Source organism: Megalobrama amblycephala, linkage group LG11 (assembly GCF_018812025.1).
Source record: "Megalobrama amblycephala isolate DHTTF-2021 linkage group LG11, ASM1881202v1, whole genome shotgun sequence".
NCBI lineage: Eukaryota > Metazoa > Chordata > Actinopteri > Cypriniformes > Xenocyprididae > Megalobrama > Megalobrama amblycephala.
In genome coordinates, this window is record NC_063054.1 from 35,484,171 (window position 1) to 35,504,860 (window position 20,690).

Genomic DNA, 20,690 nt, shown 5'->3' on the forward strand with positions numbered 1-20,690 from the left:
TTTATCTCGCAATTCTGACTTTATAACTCACAATTGTGAGAAAACAGTCAGAATTCTGAGATAAAAAGTCACAATTACTGTTTTAATTTTTTTATTTAATGGCGGAAACGAACTTCCATAGTTTTCATTGGCTGCCCGCAAACGTCTACTTTGACCCTCAAACACTGTAGCTGAGACTGGAAGACTTTGGCTCGTGTTGTCGACATGTCAAGTATACATTGTTTTCTGTGCTGCGTATCTACTTTGCTGCACTTCAAAAGGATGAGGATTTGCACTGGAATTGATATGGAAAAAACCGATGGCATCATTCGAATAACTGTGTATCAAGGGCAGAGGAAGTCTCTGGAGCTGAAATTCAGTTATGGTAATGGCCGTTTTGTTTCTGACATGCGCTGTAAGTGGTAGACCAATCACAACAGACTGAACCATCGGACCAATCAGAGCAGGCTCACGGAAAGGAGGGGTTTAGAGAGACTGAATCTTCGAACTAAAAGTTTTCAGACTCTTTGAGAAATTAGGTGATGTGCAATGTATATTATAAAAAAATTAAGTGTTTTTTGACCTTGGGTGCATGTAAAACTATTGCAGGAGATCTCTAAAACACATAAAAATTTACTTGACTTAACAATATTTTCAAGCATGGACTAGGTGACATCAGCCGAAAAGGTTGTTTCAAAGGTGAAGTTAACATATTTTTATAAATGCATTAAGAAAATAAACAAGGTCATGTTTGATTTCACATTGACATTATCATCCATCAATGACGAAAATAAGCAGGAAATCAATCAAATGTTTGGCAGCTGCTGGGACGTCCTACAGCGTGACGCTGTCTGCTAACTTTATGATGAACAATAAAAGTCTCTTTGGTTCAGTATGATGAGGGCTGGTGTGAGTTTTACTGCTGTCTGTGAGTTAATAGATGCCAAACACACTCGTGCACACATATGAATCAGTGCAGGCACACACACATTAGTGGTTTAATTAGAGTGATTGGCGACACTCTTTGACAGCTGCTGATGCCTTTAATCAACAGGTGAGAAACTCTATAAACCTGCAGGTGTTTCAAACCCAAGCACACACACTCTTTCTTCACTCATTCTCTTTAAATGAGGAAATATACTCTGAAGTATGTGAATGCATATGCGTCTAGCCACGCAAGCTCAATCTCATGCATCCAAAATGTGTTGAAACACAAATTGCCTTCATTCAAATGCATTAATTGTGCTTGAGTACTTGTGTGAAGGCTCTGGCCTATATCCAAACATATTGCACCAGACCTACATGGACGTTGCAAGATCGAGGAGATGAAATGGATCAAATAGTTTGGCAAAGCAACTGTACATTAAAGAGGATAGTGAGGCCTGAGGCGAAGGAGTGTGTTCAACATTCATCTACTGAATAAACACTCCAATTCCCACAAGACTTCTGAGCTTTTAGAGAAAGACATGGCTGTGATGATTTTATTAGACATCTGTAGACATTTTTGTTGCCTTTTTGCTCGTACTTTCAGAGCTTAGTTTGTTACTAATGATAATGCACAACCTGTGCATTGATATGATAAATATGTGTTTACATAGTATAGAATAGTACCTGCATAATAGTATATGCAGTGCAATGTAAAAATGAAAACCACTAACAAGCAAATATCTCCTGTGAGAATTTTTCACATTGGAGAGTAACACATTTTGGAAATATGGAAAATATTTAGTGGCCAAAACATCTGAAACAAACAAACAAACAAAAAACTTCTTGTTTGGTCTAGATTCTGGATTGTTTGGTCTAGATTCTGGATTGTTTTGTCTATATTCTGGCTTGTTTTGTCTAGATTCTGGCTTGTTTTGTCTAGATTCAAGCTTGTTTTGTCTATATTCCGGCTTGTTTTGTCTATATTCTGGCTTGTTTTGTCTAGATTCTAGCTTGTTTTGTCTAGATTCCAGCTTGTTTTGTCTAGATTCTGGCTTGTTTTGTCTAGATTCCAGCTTGTTTTGTCTATATTCTGGCTTGTTTTGTCTAGATTCCAGCTTATTGGCTTGTTTTGTCTATATTCTGGCTTGTTTTGTCTATATTCTGGCTTGTTTTGTCTAGATTCCAGCTTATTGGCTTGTTTTGTCTATATTCTGGCTTGTTTTGTCTATATTCTGGCTTGTTTTGTCTAGATTCCAGCTTATTGGCTTGTTTTGTCTGGATTCTGGCTTGTTTTTTCCTTTCTTATTTTGTCTAGATTCCGGCTTGTTTTGTCTAGATTCCGGCTTGTTTTGTCAAGATTCTGGCTTGTTTTGTCTGGATTCTGCCTTGTTTTGTCCTATCTTATTTTGACTAGATCCCGGCTTGTTTTGTCAAGATTCTGGCTTGTTTTGTCTATATTCTGGCTTGTTTTGTCTGGATTCTGGCTTGTTTTTTCCTGTCTTATTTTGTCTAGATTCCGGCTTGTTTTGTCAAGATTCTGGCTTGTTTTGTCTGGATTCTGCCTTGTTTTGTCCTATCTTATTTTGACTAGATCCCGGCTTGTTTTGTCAAGATTCTAGCTTGTTTTGTCTAGATTCCAGCTTATTGGCTTGTTTTGTCTGGATTCTGGCTTGTTTTGTCCTGTCTTATTTTGTCTAGATTCCGGCTTGTTTTGTTTATATTCTGGCTTGTTTTGTCTAGATTCTAGCTTGTTTTGTCTAGATTCCAGCTTATTGGCTTGTTTCGTCTAGATTCTGGCTTGTTTTGTCTAGATTTCAGCTTAGTGGCTTGTTTTGTCTGGATTCTGGCTTGTTTTGTCTAGATTCTAGCTTGTTTTGTCTATATTCTGGCTTGTTTTGTCTATATTCTAGCTTGTTTTGTCTAGATTCCAGCTTATTGGCTTGTTTTGTCTGTATTCTGGCTTGTTTGTCTATATTCGGGCTTGTTTTGTCTAGATTCTAGCTTGTTTTGTCTAGATTCCAGCTTATTGGCTTGTTTTGTCTGGATTCTGGCTTGTTTTGTCTAGATTCTGGCTTGTTTTGTCTAGATTCCAGCTTATTGGCTTGTTTTGTCTAGATTCTGGCTTGTTTTGTCTAGATTCCAGCTTATTGGCTTGTTTTGTCTAGATTCTGGCTTGTTTTGTCTAGATTTCAGCTTATTGGCTTATTTTGTCTAGATTCCAGCTTGTTTTGTCTATATTCTGGCTTGTTTTGTCTAGATTCTGGTTTGTTTTGTCTTGATTCTAGCTTGTTTTGTCTTGATTCTAGCTTGTTTTGTCTAGATTCCAGCTTATTGGCTTGTTTTGTCTGGATTCTGGTTTGTTTTGTCTAGATTCTGGCTTGTTTTGTCTAGATTCTAGCTTCTTTTGTCTAGATTCTGGCTTGTTTTGTCTAGATTCCAGCTTGTTTTGTCTAGATTCCAGCTTGTTTTGTCTATATTCTGGCTTGTTTTGTCCTGTCTTATTTTGTCTATATTCTGGCTTGTTTTGTCCTGTCTTATTTTGTCTAGATTCCGGCTTGTTTTGTCAAGTCTTATTTTGTCTAGATTCTGGCTTGTTTTGTCTAGATTCCGGCTTGTTTTGTCTATATTCTGGCTTGTCTTGTCCTGTCTTATTTTGTCTAGATTCTGGCTTGTTTTGTCAAGTCTTATTTTGTCTAGATTCCGGCTTGTTTTGTCTAGATTCCGGCTTGTTTTGTCAAGTCTTATTTTGTCTAGATTCTGGCTTCTTTTGTCTAGATTCTGGCTTGTTTTGTCTAGATTCTGGCTTGTTTTGTCCTGTCTTATTTTGTCTAGATTCTGGCTTGTTTTGTCCTGTCTTATTTTGTCTAGATTCCGGCTTGTTTTGTCTAGATTCCAGCTTGTTTTGTCCTGTCTTATTTTGCCTAGATTCTGGCTTGTTTTGTCCTGTCTTATTTTGTCTAGATTCTGGCTTGTTTTTTCCTGTCTTATTTTGTCTAGATTCTGGCTTGTTTTGTCCTGTCTTATTTTGTCTAGATTCTGGCTTGTTTTGTCCTGTCTTATTTTGTCTAGATTCTGGCTTGTTTTGTCCTGTCTTATTTTGTCAAGATTCTGGCATGTTTTGTCTAGATTCCAGCTTGTTTTGTCCTGTCTTATTTTGTCAAGATTCTGTCTTATTTTGTCTAGATTTTGGCTTGTTTGTCCTGTCTTATTTTGTCTAGATTCCAGCTTGTTTTGTCCTGTCTTATTTTGTCTATATTCTGGCTTGTTTTGTCCTGTCTTATTTTGTCTAGATTCTGGCTTGTTTTGTCCTCTCTTATTTTGTCTAGATTCTGGCTTGTTTTGTCCTGTCTTATTTTGTCAAGATTCTGGCATGTTTTGTCTAGATTCCAGGTTGTTTTGTCCTGTCTTATTTTGTCAAGATTCTGTCTTATTTTGTCTAGATTTTGGCTTGTTTGTCCTGTCTTATTTTGTCTAGATTCCAGCTTGTTTTGTCCTGTCTTATTTTGTCTAGATTCTGGCTTGTTTTGTCCTGTCTTATTTTGTCTAGATTCTGGCTTGTTTTGTCCTCTCTTATTTTGTCTAGATTCTGGCTTGTTTTGTCCTGTCTTATTTTGTCAAGATTCTGGCATGTTTTGTCTATATTCTAGCTTGTTTTGTCTAGATTCCAGCTTATTGGCTTGTTTTGTCTGTATTGTGGCTTGTTTGTCTATATTCTGGCTTGTTTTGTCTAGATTCTAGCTTGTTTTGTCTAGATTCCAGCTTATTGGCTTGTTTTGTCTGGATTCTGGCTTGTTTTGTCTAGATTCTGGCTTGTTTTGTCTAGATTCTGGCTTGTTTTGTCTAGATTCCAGCTCATTGGCTTGTTTTGTCTAGATTCTGGCTTGTTTTGTCTAGATTTCAGCTTATTGGCTTATTTTGTCTAGATTCCAGCTTGTTTTGTCTATATTCTGGCTTGTTTTGTCTAGATTCTGGTTTGTTTTGTCTTGATTCTAGCTTGTTTTGTCTATATTCCAGCTTATTGGCTTGTTTTGTCTGGATTCTGGCTTGTTTTGTCTAGATTCTGGCTTGTTTTGTCTAGATTCTGGCTTGTTTTGTCTAGATTCTAGCTTCTTTTGTCTAGATTCTGGCTTGTTTTGTCTAGATTCCAGCTTGTTTTGTCTAGATTCCAGCTTGTTTTGTCTATATTCTGGCTTGTTTTGTCCTGTCTTATTTTGTCTAGATTCCGGCTTGTTTTGTCTAAATTCCGGCTTGTTTTGTCAAGTCTTATTTTGTCTAGATTCTGGCTTGTTTTGTCTAGATTCCGGCTTGTTTTGTCTATATTCTGGCTTGTTTTGTCCTGTCTTATTTTGTCTAGATTCCGGCTTGTTTTGTCTAGATTCCGGCTTGTTTTGTCAAGTCTTATTTTGTCTATATTCTGGCTTGTTTTGTCTATATTCTGGCTTGTTTTGTCTAGATTCCGGCTTGTTTTGTCTATATTCTGGCTTGTTTTGTCCTGTCTTATTTTGTCTAGATTCTGGCTTGTTTTGTCCTGTCTTATTTTGTCTAGATTCCGGCTTGTTTTGTCTAGATTCCAGCTTGTTTTGTCCTGTCTTATTTTGTCTAGATTCTGGCTTGTTTTGTCAAGATTCTGGCATGTTTTGTCTAGATTCCGGCTTGTTTTGTCCTGTCTTATTTTGTCAAGATTCTGTCTTATTTTGTCTAGATTTTGGCTTGTTTGTCCTGTCTTATTTTGTCTAGATTCCAGCTTGTTTTGTCCTGTCTTATTTTGTCTAGATTCTGGCTTGTTTTGTCCTGTCTTATTTTGTCTAGATTCTGGCTTGTTTTGTCCTGTCTTATTTTGTCTAGATTCTGTCTTATTTTGTCCTGTCTTATTTTGTCTAGATTCTGGCTTGTTTTGTCTAGATTCCGTCTTGTTTTGTCCTGTCTTATTTTGTCTGGATTCTGGCTTGTTTTGTCTAGTTTCCGGCTTGTTTTGTCCTGTCTTATTTTGTCTAGATTCTGGCTTGTTTTGTTTAGATTCCGGCTTGTTTTGTCCTGTCTTATTTTGTGTAGATTCTGGCTTGTTTTGTCCTGTCTTATTTTGTCTAGATTCTGGCTTGTTTTGTCCTGTCTTATTTTGTCTAGATTCCGGCTTGTTTTGTCCTGTCTTATTTTGTCAAGATTCTGGCTTGTTTTGTCTAGATTCCAGCTTGTTTTGTCCTGTCTTATTTTGTCTAGATTCTGGCTTGTTTTGTCCTGTCTTATTTTGTCTAGATTCTGGCTTGTTTTGTCCTGTCTTATTTTGTCTAGATAAAAGACACAAACTCACACACTTTCAGTGTCTGCCGTCACAATATATGAAGACATGAACAAATAAATTTCATATCCAGAGCTGCTTTAAGAGTCACTACACAAGTTTTTTACCATTTCATTTGCGAAAAACTATCATCAAATACACGCTGAAACTAAAACTGAAAGATCTTCACGATAAACTGTCAAAATAAAAGTTCACAGTATGTATGAGTTGCAGTCTGAACACATTTTTCTGCACCCTTTTGATTAACAGGATATAATCGGCCCTAATCATCAGCCGAAAAATCCTTACATTTATATATCCTTACATATGTAATTATAAGTAGGCCTACTTTTTTACTTTATAGACAGCGGGAGATCTAATGAGCTGCATTCACGTACGGATCTCTTTTGAAATATAATAAGTAATGTGGTTTGTCCTGTCCATTTAATTCCTTAAGCCAAAATTGACTGTGTTTACATTCATTTTGTGTCATAAAACCATTTTGAGATGCAAGTACATTAAACCACTTATACGGAGTCGCACACAGCCGCATGCGCGAGCAGTTTTCACAAACAAAGCGTCAGAATTTAAAATCGAAAGCAGCCTTCTGTAAGTGAGTTTCATATTTTAAATATATAAGTCCACTGCATTCCAAACTACATAAATGATGCCTTCGTAGAGCATTTGTAAGGAAAATACCGATGGGTGAGACCGCGCACAGCAACATTAAACAAAGCGTGTGTCTCTCACAGCGCATCCTGTGCAGCCCACGAATACCGTTGTAATTCGCTTCAACCGTTCCGAACTTTATGAAAGATTATTTTACGGAAGGTTCGAGTGGCGTATCTGCATGTGGAATTGGAAGCAAGCAGAATCTGGGTGTTTCTAAAGCACACGCATTGTCATCGCGCATCTAAATAAAAACTAAGCTCAGAATCGATTCTGAGATCCAGAATCATTGGAGAGAGAATCGTGATGCATCGCTTTTCTCTCCAACCCCTAATAATATATGTATGTATAATATATACATACATACATACATATATCCCCTAATAATAATAATAATAATAATAATAATAATAATAATATATATATATATATATATATATATATATATATATATATATATATACACATACATATACACAGAGAGAAAGAGATCATTTAGTAAAAACAATCTAGAAAGCATGGCTTACTTTTTTAACTAGATTTTTAGTGCATTTCACTAACAATTTGATTATAATTTTCAACTCAGGCTGTTTGATTACAATGATGCTTCTGCCTGATAAATTCACCCCTTTAAAAGCTCCATTTCAGAGCAAATACATAAATAATCAATACTAATTTTATTTTTGCTGGCTCTGTTCTGCTTCAATTCCATTCAATTCCTCCCCCATACATCACATTGCGGAAGTAAAAATGGCTGCGAACAACATTTAACATTGACTTTAAGCATGCGCCTATACTTCAAAAGACTCTTAAAGGGACAGTTCACCAAAAAATCTTGTCATCATGTTGTTTCACACTTGTATGACTTTTTTTTTCCATGACATAATGTTCATCTAAAACAATTAGGAAGACATTGATACAAACTTACCATCATCAGAGACCTACAGGCTAGAGCACCTCGTCTTTCTCTCACTCTCTCACACTTCAGACTTCAGATCATGTGACTACGTCTGCAGCAGCCACAATTTCCTGTTCCTGTCAATGTGCTCGAGTAAACCTGACCTGTCTCTACGTTCTCAGTACTGCATGGCGGCTGCAAGCGTTGCAGGTTCAGTCACAGGTACATACGACACGGTGGATGATAGCGATAGAGGGACTGTCCCTGACATTACTAAACTATGCTATGAGTATGTGTTTGGTTTTCGGTTTAACTTCGGAAATTAGCATCATCAACTGAATTAATTTAGTTAAAATTTAGCTGATTATTATAGTCAAAAATCCTTGATGTGTGTCTCTGGTCGCCTCTCAACAACAGTAATCATTAAAATACTTCAGATAAAGGCAAGCCTTTCCATTAAAGCAATAGTTCAGCCAAGAAATGGAATGCAATTTACCGTCAGGTCATTGCATACCTATATGACTTGCTTTTTTCCGTGACAGACAAAGGAGTTTAAAAGATGGCGTAGGAGTGTGCGATATAACCAAATTCTTATTTCAGGATATGACAAATCTTATTTCATGGTAACGATATATATCACAATACAGATACTTTGGGTTATTTTATATCATTTCTGTTTTAAATTACAAACAACAGGACAAATACTATATAACAAAAATATGAATTAAACTAATTAAAGGGGTGGTTCATTGCGATTTCACTTTCTTAACTTTAGTTAGTGTGTAATGTTGCTGTTTGAGCATAAACAACATCTGCAAAGTTACGACTCTCAAAGTTCAATGCAAAGGGAGATCTTTTCTTTTAACGAATTCTCTGTTTAAGGACTACAACAAACGGCTGGTAGGGACTACAACAAGCTTCCTCCCAGGTAAGTGACATCACTAACCCTAGAATTTACACAAACCCCGCCCCCGAGAACACACAACAAAGGAGGTGAGGCCATGTTACTGCATTACAGTATGTAACACAAAGGCAATAGCATGTCATAAAAGCAAGATGCCAACATAAGTTATAACTGTAATTAAACTAAACTATACCTGTTCTATCTTCATGCAGCATATATTCTCTGGCTCTGTAGGATCTTATAACAGTTCCCACATGAGCGATTTATAGATTATCATGACAGAATATGCTAATCAATGACTTTAAGATAGTTAACTCCACATCAGTTACATAAATTCATCAACTAACCGTTCAGAAGCGTCCTGTTGCATTCAAAATGTTGTCACTTCTTCTTGAGTCTCTCTATCATTGTACTAAAAACTTATGTATCATTACATAAACTTAATGTCTAATTAATGTCTAATTGACTTGCTGACATCTTGAAAGTGATGTCAAATGACGCGTCTCGCTGAGGTCGGGGTTGATCGATGTACCCCGACGTCAGAGGTCGAATGTCCCACTTTGAGTGGTGTTCCAGACGTTATTTCCTAAGAGGTAGGAAAAATCCATTTTCCCATCTGTCTGGAACGCAGCATTTCACAAGCTCCTGAAACTCCACCCCCTTCTGAGCAGCAGCAGCTCATTTGCATTTAAAGGGACACACAAAAACTTCACATACACACTCTGGGGAGATTAGAGACTTATTTTACACCTTATAAAAGTGGCATTATATGATAAACTCATTATATGAGTTTTTCATGTACAATAGGTTTATTTAAAGTATTAGATGAGCATTTGTGGTTAAAAAGTATATAATTATTTATTTATTTATTTTTTAAATGACCGATCGTTTCGCTAGATAAGACCCTTATTCCTCGTCTGGGATCATGTAGAGCTCTTTGAAGCTGCATTGGAACTGACATTTGGACCTTCAACCCGTTGAACCTTGTTGAAGTCCACTATATGGAGAAAAATCCTGGAATGTTTTCCTCAAAAACCTTCATTTCTTTTTGACTGAAGAAAGAAAGACATAAACATCTTGGATGTCATGGGGGTGAGTAAATTATCAGGAAAACTTCATTAAGAAGTGAACTAATCCTTTAACATGTAGTTAGAATTAGTACAGAAATGTAATAATCAAATGTAATAGTTTTCACTGTATGAATTAAATATAAATGTTTTCTTATTAAAGCTAAAAAAAAAGTTATTCAGTCAAGAGCAGTATGTTATTTTCTCTTTTGTTTGATTCACATTAATGACAAAGAGCAGAAGCAGGTATATAAGGCTGCTGTCACTTTAAGACCGCACTGAGCTCCTTTTCAGGATATTTTGCACTTACAACTCTTTTTAACATTAAAATCATCCTGCTCTTTATATTCTCATTCATGCATTTCATCACACTGAAATGTCAATAGTGATATATATTTACACACTGCGATATACACAATATAGCAAAATCTCTAACGTTTAGACATTTTATACCACGGTAACGATATATATCGTCATACGGCCCAGCCCTAAGATGGTGCATTTTAAATGAAAATGAATGGGGACAGATGCTGGCGAGATACAAAAACACACCACTGAAGCAGTTCACACAACTCAAATTTCCATACAATGGCAATTCACAGTGACAGCAAATTTTAAGCATCAAAAAGGACATAAAAAAATCATCATAAAGCAGCATAAGATTATTCAAACTGGCTCATGCACTAGATGTGGTCACTATGAATTGCCATTGCACAACCTACCGTTTTAAAAGTTTGAGGTTGTAAAGATTTTTGTTATGTTTTTGAAAGAAGTCTCACCAGGGCTGCATTTATTTGATCAAAAATACAGCAAAAACAGCAAAATTGTGATATATTAATACAATTTCTATTTTCTATTTAAATGTATTGTAAAATGTTATTTATTCCTGTGATCAAAGCAGAATTTTCAGCATCATTACTCCAGTCTTCAGTGTCACATGATCCTTCAGAAATCATTCTAATATGAATCAGCTCAGGAAACAATTCAAGATCTGACAGCAGCTATATCGCAAAATGTACGAATTTCATAATGCTCTGTAAATTATGGCTTTAAATGGATGTTTTCAAAACACTCAACATGCAATAATGAGGGGGCGTTAATACTTTTTTCTATGCAATGATGTTAGCCAATCATAACAGTGACCCTTTACTGACAAGATATAAGGTATAGTTCACCTAAAAATGAAAATTCTGTCATCATTTACTCACTCTCAAGTTGTTCCAAACCAGTAACCAAACAGTTGATGGGCCTCATTTCCATACTATGGAAGTCAATGGGGTTCATTAACTGTTTGGTTACCGACATTCTTCAAAATAACTTCCTCTGTGTTCAGGAGAAGAAAGAAATTCATACAGGTTTGGAACAACTTGATGGTGAGTAAATGATGACAGAATTTTCATTTTCGGGTGAACTATGCCTTTAAATCAACAAATCATGCACACAGACACACAGGACTGAAGCTGGCATCTCATGCAGTATTTGATCAGCTGCTGATTTTTTAATCACGGCTCACAGACATTCAGATCAGCTCTTTGAATTACTGCCATACAGAAGACAAGGCAATGAACATGCTAAGCAAATCTATTATTAGTCCACAGAACACACATTGTGTTAATGTGTGTGCAGTAGCTGTGCATATGTGCACATGTACTCACTCCTGGTGCTTTGCGTTTTCGAGCGGGTCGTCCGACTCTTCGTGTTGGTGTGTCCGTCACTCTCTCTTCATGTGTGACCTCACACACTTCCTGTTCCGCCTCTGGACTCTAAAACAAACAAACACACAAACACATCAGCACTACAACAAACGCACTCACTCACTCACTCTCTCACACACACACTCTTTCTTTTCTCTTTCATCAGTAACACTGGCTCAAAAACTGCACTATCCTATGAGAAGATATTCTCTGATAAAATGTATTTTCACATAAATATTGAGTATCAGCAACAATGATGACTGCTTTAGCAAAGAAACACCTAAGAATTATTAAAAAATAATAACAAAAAGTATATAAAATTACATGCAATTAAATTAATGATATTTTATTTTATTATATTAATATAATTTAAAATAAGTTGGTATTTCATATAATATTTTATACAATATAAATAAAAGAATATTATGAAAAAATAAATTAATATTTTATGAATCAAAATAATATTATTTTATAAATAAAATATAATACAATTAATTAAAATGTAATAAAATAACAAAAAAATAATATTAAGGCCTTTGATCTATAAAATAAAATAAAATAAAATAAAAAATAATCAAATAAAATAATTTTAAGGATTTTATATTAATATTTTCAGATTCACGCACACACACACGCACACGTAGATGATCCGTCTGGACTCTCTCAGTGGGGATTCAGTCGGATGAGAGCGACAGAGAGGCAGTGGTTACTAAGGTGAAAATACTGCTTAGCAACTGTCTCCAGGAGGTCATGATGCTGCTCTCCTCAACAAAACCATGAGGTCATTTCCCTGGCAACAATCCCGGCAACCATGTGCCCACTAATGTTATTTATCCACTAGTCCTATCATCACACACAACCATGAAACCACAACACACACTAATTCATGAACTCTCCTGTCTCTCTCATAAATCGTTCTGTCGTAACCTTTGAAACAACACGAAGTTTGATCAGTCCCCACAGGTCAAGGGTCACCAGGGGAGTATTTCTACAAATGAGATTGTGTGAAACTGAATGGATGTTAATAGTCATTAAACATTAACCTCAAGTCCATCAGAGATATGAAAACCCCAAACCATCCACCAGTAAACATGACATGAACTCTCACTGATCTGTGTTGCTTCACGTGATCATTTTGGTTAATTTTGTTGCAATATCTGACAGCACGGAGAGGCTGTATTTGAATGGCTGACCTAAATTTACACACACAAAAAAGAAGTAAACAGTAATAAAATAAGTTTACGTTTTTCAGGTGAGTCTAACAGTAGTATTCGGAGAAATACTACAGAAATGAAAGTAATCAAATGTAAAATAGCACTGGATAGTCTTTTAAATACAGATAAATGCTTATATTTAAAGTTACAAAGTTATTCAGTCTAGAGCAGCAAGTGATTTTCTCTTTGTCTTTTGTTCTTTCATTAACATGACAGCAGCAGTTTTATTAGGCTGCTGTCACTTTAAGAGCTTACGCAACATGCGTTTTCTCTCAACTATTTATGTTCCAAAACTGATTGTATTTACCTGAATACTTGGCAAGATGGGCATTTTGACATCATTTTGTATGTATTTGACTGTTTAAGCGCAATAAGCCATGAAAAAAAGTCAATTTGGTACTCACTAGCTATTTGAGAGGCGGCTTTATGCGAGCGCCACTTATATAGATCAGTGATGCGCGTGCGCTTCTGGTGTGAGCGCAAAACCTGCGGGGATTAGTAAAATTATGTGCAAAACAAGCACTATTCAACTGCACTACCAAAGCAAATGAGACGAGTGAGTAGGGCTGGGTATTGACACAATTTTCACAATTCGATTCGATATCGATTATTTTAGATGTATATCAGATACAGTACATGACAAATTTTCTAGAGGAAAAAAATCTCTCAGCTAAAGCTGTAAACTACACATGGGAGTCAGTTGGTACTACTATATTAATATTGAAGGTTAAATTAACTTATTTACATACAAACACTTAAATTACACTCATTGATGTTTTTTATAACAAATAAAGTTTCGAATTACATAATCATATTTCTACTCCAATTCGTTTTTTTTTTTAAATATAAACATTTAAATCTTGGCTGTCAACAGATTTATTCAAACATGCATTAAATATTGAACATTAAAAATTATAATGAATATGTAATGGTGCATAGCGCCATTTATCAGAGTGCTGCTCTCTAGAGTTAATTTTTCTAGCTGACTAACAAGTTTATGGTCACTGAATATGTTTTTCTGAGGTAAATGAGACGTTACGTGACATTGTCTACAAGCTGTTTTATTGACGTTTTTCCGAGGTTGAAAGACTGATTGAGCTATTACACGAGACATGATACGGATTTCGGTAAGTTGTACTGTGTCTTTTAGCATACCTTCAGATGTTTAGTCGTGTTTATTTCGCGCTGTAACCGGTATTAAAGCGGAGGAGAGGATGTTCACATGCGCTCGTGCTGCCGCTTCTCTTTAACTGAGGCGCTACAGCGATCTGTCACGCCACATTAAACAGCGCCAAAACTGTATTTATTTTTAGAATCTCATAATGAGATGGACGTCATTTGAAATCTGAGACTTTGCTTCATATCAGAAGTAACAAAGCACAAAGATTATTGCGATTTATTGGATGGGAGGTGCTACATATTCTGTTCATTCATCAACTGAAAACAGACTAATAGATTCTTGGGATTTAAGAATTGATATCAGTTTGTAAAAATGAGAATCGATTAAAATCGAGAAATCCATATTTTTTACCCAGCCCTACGAGTGAGTGACAGGAGGCAGGTGTGTGTCAATTTGCCGTTGGGAGGAAGAGAGCAAGAATATAATGTGATATAATATAATATATATTGTAGAACACTTATAAGCGATGTGCCACATTGTACTTCATCTCATGAGATATCACTGAAATACATCATAATTAAATATTGCATGATTTATCGCTGTACTTCAGTCCTTTATAATAGTATAAAAGAAAATGTGGTAGTAATTATACTAATACAATAATTGTTGTGGGTTACTCGTAATATAAGTGTACTACAGTATAAACACATGACTCAGTGTTTCAGTTTTTAACAGTATAGTAGGATATTACATCAGAACATCAGAGCACCGGAGACATTTTGTGTCTGGTTTTGTCATCTCCCGATTATTTCGGTCATCAGCGGGTTATTTTAGGCCACTGCTGTTGCCAAGCAACGAGACTGGGCCGAGAACAGGAGGAAGTTCCCTGGTGTAACGAGTCTGTTGGGTCCTGCAACTCTCTCTCTCTCTCTCTTCCACATACTCCGCTCTCCATCTCCAGGTAGAGTATAATAGACTCATACACATAGGCTGAAATGACTGAAGAAAATACACCTGCACACTATCCTACACTCTTAAAAATAAAGATTGCAAAAGGGGGTTTTCGATACGATGCCATTGAAGAACCATTCTGGGTTCCCCAAAGAACCCTTCAGGAAACAGTTTTCTTAGTGTATAGAATCTTTCTTAACTATAAAGAACCTTTTGTGAAATGGAAAGTTTCCATGGATGTTAAAGGTTCTTCATGGAACTATACACTCTAAAAAATGCTGGGTTAAAAACAACCCAAGTTGGGTTAAATAAGGACTAACCCAGCGATTGGTTTTTTTTTTTTGATTGGGTTAAATTTTTGACTACTGAACTATTAAAAATCACCATATGGCTGGCTGAAAATGAACCCAAAATAGGTTGTAAATTAAAAATCAGACACATAATTAGGAAACAGTAATAATCAAAAGGTGAACATTTATTAATAAGCAATTTAATAAATGTTTATTTAATTATTATTCATTAAACCTATTAATAATTGTTAATTTCCAAACTATTTTTGGGTACATTTTAAGTGAGCAATATAGCAATTTTTAAACTATAAAATAAGGTTGGGGCAAACATTTAACCCAACTGCTGGGTCAAAACAACCCAATCGCTGGGTTTGTCCATATTTAACCCAAATTAAGTTATTTTTAACCCAGCATTTTTAGAGTGTAGATTCCAATTAACCATTATTTTTAAGAGTGTACACATGGCAAATTAAATACATTTTTTTTTTAAACTATATATAATATTTATAAATGTACAATTAAAATCTAAGTATCATCATTGAAATAATTCCACAGTATTCAATGCCCAATATATAAAAAGGTCAGGGCATTGCCGCATATCCAAATGCTCATGCTTGCTTTTCAAATTCTCATTTAAATAGTTTGCGATTATTACCAATCATTCACAATAACACCAAGAACATATTTAAGAACCAATAGGAATTCATACTGACTCTTAAATTAGTGTTTTCAAACATCTATAATAGAAGTAAAATAAGTCAAGTCAAGTCACCTTTATTTATATAGCACTTTTTACAATGCAGATTGTGTCAACGCAGCTTTACGGTGATAACTGGTATATAATTTTGGCTGCACAGCAGCTCTTAAAGAATAGTGTCAATGCAGGCAGATCAAAGCACTGTTGAATATCAAATGTCAAGTCAAATGTCAAGTGTCCCCAACTAAGCAAGCCAAAAGGCGACAGCGGCAAGAAAAATAACATATTTCAGTTAGAATAAATGGTAACACTTTAGTTTAGGGTGTAATTTTTACTTATTAGCATGCATTTTACTAGGATATTGGCTGTTTATTAGTAATTATACTACAACTTATTCTGCATGACCACATTCTACATCCATTAATCGTACCCAATAACCTAAACTTAACAATTACCTTACTAACTATTAATAAGCAGTAATTAGGAGTTTATTGAGGCAAAAGTCATAGTTAATAGTAAGTAATAGTGATAATTGGACCCTAATCTAAAGTGTGACCGAATAAAGCATATTGAGGACATAAGTTGAATGTTTGTGTGCTCCTATATGCAAGCACAAGCTTTTAAATGGGTCGATTTTCTCTGCCAAAGCAAACACTATCTGATCGCTGCCATAAATACTATATCAGCCAATAAATAACTTCTGCCGGGTTCACAGAGGACATCTGAATGAGTAAAGCAATAAAATACACCACAAACAACACACACACACACACACATCCATGATCTCAAACACAACTTTTGCTCTGTTCAAGATTGATTACTAAAGCTCTAGTAACTGATTCACCTGTTCAACAGACCAAAGTTGGCCCAAAGTTAATGAAAACCAATGAAAACAGGACAGTAAACCAGTTCACCCCCAACACATTGTAAAAAAGAAAGCTGATAATAGTTCAAAAGATCATCAGTCCGTTATTTCACAAACACACTTGTGTCTAGATTTGGGTGTAAACTGACTCTCTTCCCCTCAAAATACACCAATTCACCTTCAATGTGACATGAAAATCTACCACATGCCTCACCTCACATGACTTCAAGCCGCATAAATCGGTTAGACAAGGCTTTCCTGATGACTGTAAGGCCAGCGTACATAAACTACTCTGACTGTGTGCTGGTCCAATCGCTGAAAACAGATTTATAATAACTGAACGGCCATTAAACTGTAAGAGGAGCGGAGAAGGAAAATGAAGAGTTACGGAGAGTTACTAGAGCGTTCCTACACACCCACAGTCGTAACCTCAATGACACTGCAGTGGTTCTCTCGAGATTCCTGAGGTCAGTGGGACTGTAAAATCTCTGATGGGTTCCAGGTTAATGTTCATCGGTGATTTTAATGAGTTTCCCTAATCATTTATGTGGTTATTTCACCTACTGATTCCAAAGATGGGCCATTTCAGTTATCGACTAGCTCAGGGGGGAGATTTTATTAGTTTAGATGTGTTTCTGTGGCTCTACAGGGGTATAACATAAAAAAAATGCTACAATAACTTCAAGTTAAAAGCAATAACATTACATTATTGCAACTAAAATGACATAGTTGCCTTACACCTTACGGTACAGCTATAATAACATATATTTTGTTAAAATATCTTATCAGCTTCATTGTTTTTTGGCGCTTTTAGGCTAAAAACAACTTGCACAAGGATGCAAGCACAGACATAATGGACAAAACTGTTGTGTATACCCTATCAAAAGTGTGAAAAAAACCCCTGCAAAAATACATTATGCTAACTTGAGCAAATTTTGGTCGCAGCTTGTGGAAATGGTGAGAATGCAATGCGAATATAATGTTTTTGATTCAGCGTTTTGAACCAATCGGTTGAGTCAAAGATTCAATGACCCATTAATATACAATTGCCTCATTCTTGAATTAATCAGCCGTTTGAATGAACCAGCCGTTTTATAAAGCTTTTAATGGCAACGACCTGTTTGAAGCTCGGAAAAAAACGCATCATTCCATCATAAACTCCACACAACTCTGGGGGTTGATAAAGGCCTTCTGAAGTGAAGCAATGCTTTTGTTTAAGAAAAATATCCATATTTAACACATTATAAAGTAAAATATCTAGCTTCCGCCAGACTGCCTTCCACATTCAACTTACGGAAAAAGCGTAGCTGACACAACGTTTCGTAAGTTGACTACAGGAGGCGTAGAACGTAGTGTAAGCATTTTGAACTGCGAGAGGAGTTCCACTTTCTTTGTAAGTTGAATACGGAAGGTGCTCTGGAGGAAGCTAGTTATTTTACTTTACAACATGTTAAATATGGATATTTAGGCCTTCATTAACCCCCTGGAGCAGTGTGGAGTATGCTTATGATTGATGGATGCACTTTATAAGGGTTCAAACAGGTGGTTTCTGTGCACTGCCATTATAAAGCTTACACATCAGGGTGTTTAATAATATAACTCCGATTGTATTCGTATGAAAGAAGAAAGTCATATACACCTTGGAAGGCTTGTGGGTGAGTATATCATGAGGTAATTTTCATTTTAAAGTGAACAAATCCTTTAATGCGTAAATATTTATATAATAATGAGACTCTGAAGCCTTTAAAGGGTTAGTTCATCCAAAAATGAAAATTCTGTCATTAATTACTCACCTTCATGTCGTTCCACACCCGTAAGACCTTCGTTCATCTTCAGAACACAAATTAAGATGTTTAAGTTGAACTCCGATGGCTCAGTGAGGCCTGAGCAATGACATTACCTCTCTCAAGATCCATAAAGGTACTAAAAACATATTTAAATCAGTTCACATGAGTACAGTGGTTCAATATTAATATTATAAAGAGACGAGAATATTTTTGGTTCGCCAAAAAAAAACAAAAAAAACCCGACTTATTTAGTGATGGCCAATTTCAAAACACTGCTTCAGGAAGCTTCGGAGCGATATGAATCAGTGTATCGAATCATGATTCGGATCGCCTGTCAAACCGCCAAACTGCTGAAATCACGTGACTTTGGCACTCCGAACCGCTGATTCGACACACTGATTCATAACGCTCTGAAGCTTCCTGAAGCAGTGTTTTGAAATCGGCCATCACTAAATAAGTTATTTTGTTTTTTTTGGCGCACCAAAAATATTCGCGTCGCTTTATAATATTAATATTGAACCACTGTACTCACATGAACTGATGTAGATGTGTTTTTAGTACATTAATGGATCTTGAGAGAGGCTATGCAGGCCTCACTGAGTCATCGGATTTCAACTAAAATATCTTAATTTGTGTTCCGAAGATTAACGAAGGTCTTACGGGTGTGGAACGACATGAGGGTGAGTAATAAATGACAGAATTTTCATTTTTGGGTGAACTAACCCTTTAATATAATACCTATTATGAGGGTATTTCCTTCTTGGTGCAGTTTAACTACTTTCAAGCATCGTTTTCTGAGCGACGTGTGCGCAAAAAAAAAAAAACACACGACAAAACGACTTCGTTGATAAAAGCAATATCATAACGTTCAGGAGGAGGGCTTTCATGTAATGTATTTTATAACCTCTTCAAAAATATAGCTAAAGTAGCTAACTTTTTACACAGAAATAAGAAAGCATTTTAATTGCGTTATCTAATCTATTATTAATAAAGAGACAGCCTAGCCTATAGTTCGTTTCTTTTAAACTATTCTCAGGCGTCGTTTAATTATAGCCTATATCGTAACTACAAAAGTAGAACCATCCGTCATAATCAACGAAGTCGGAATAACCTGCGTAATGCAAGCGCGCTTCCTTGACTTTAGCCTAACTGGAGCGTACTATTTTTGTCTTTTAGACCGCGTAAAAAGGTGCGTTTTACGCGCAGCCTGGTTGTCCTCACTTATGCCTGTGTCTGGCGGCTTCCGCACGGCTCCCCCGCACACACACATTCACAGACAGACCAAACTAGTGACGAAATGAATCTCCCTTACCGTTTTGTTCGCCGCTGCGTCACAGTCCAGATCGAGAGGCATGATGAAACAAAAACACACTACAGGCCTGATCGATGCATTTGAAATCAACACAAGTGAAATAAAAGACATTAAAATGCTGAGAGACTTTTGTGGCGATGAAACTGATCCACCTTCAGACCATCAAATCCTTCTTCTCCCTGCAAAACCAAACATAACAAAGACCGTATTAATTTCTGGAGTATGAAAAATGCATTTGTATACATTAATAGTGTATGATAGTATGAGATCTTATTATTTTTCTGGTAAAGTCTATAAAAGCGACACATTTTATAACAGCACAAGTGTCTGTAATGTTTCCCTTATTATCCCTTGGTATAAATGAGGCAAGAGTGTCTCATCATATCACGACAGTCAGTGAAAAAGACAAAATTTGTGTCCACAGAAGACAAACAGCAGCCAGTTTGTTGTTTAATGTGGAGAGTCTGTAACATGGCGGGCGTTTGAATCTCTGCCAGTTTGTCTTTGCGGTTTAACACGGACGCGTCGCGTCAAGATGCGTTCGGTGACGCTCTGGAAAGCGGCTTTCTCATTTATTCATAACATCTCATTCATTTTCACATAACCTCATTCAAAAACCTCCGACATACAGTGTCAAGAGAGCAGTGAAATTAAGAGCTTTTCCTGATGAAGAGCGAAATGACTTTATTGTCATCTTAAAATTGCCACAAAATTGAATACAAAATTGCCGTAACATCACGTAAATGTAAAAATGCATGTTTAAAAGAAACAGATTTCGCTCTACATCAATACATAAGCTACTCTTATAACCTTTTTATTTGACTGCTTGAACTTTTCTGACGTTGATGTGTCGAAGACACTTTCTCAAAAGTAGTTTTCAACCAACACTGGATTGAGGAAATCTTTAAAAAATAAAATAGTTAACATTACATTATATGCTTGACAGATCATTAGTTGACAGAAATTAGTCAGTTCACAAAATGTAAGACACACTGTAGCCTAAATGTTATATAATCATCTTTTTGATTATGTCCTTTGCTA

At 36.0% G+C, this 20,690-nt stretch overlaps 1 protein-coding gene across 5 annotated transcripts in view; it reads right to left on the bottom strand.

Moving 5' to 3' along the window:
* The window catches only part of dnmt3aa (DNA (cytosine-5-)-methyltransferase 3 alpha a), a 59,808-nt gene that overhangs the window by 37,766 nt on the left and 1,352 nt on the right, over positions 1-20,690 (bottom strand). For 4 of the 5 annotated variants that reach the window (XR_007187156.1, XR_007187157.1, XM_048207728.1 and 1 more), the window contains exons 2-3: positions 19,650-19,828; positions 11,375-11,482 (exon numbers count right to left, since the gene is read on the bottom strand). Coding sequence is in view for 3 of the 5 variants with exons in the window: in XM_048207728.1 (XP_048063685.1) it covers positions 11,375-11,482; positions 19,650-19,760 (219 nt within the window). In the remaining 2 variants the exon portion in view is untranslated. Of the gene's footprint in view, positions 1-7,778; positions 8,075-11,374; positions 11,483-19,649; positions 19,829-20,690 lie in introns of those variants that run through there. The other variant, XM_048207730.1, reaches the window with a different exon arrangement.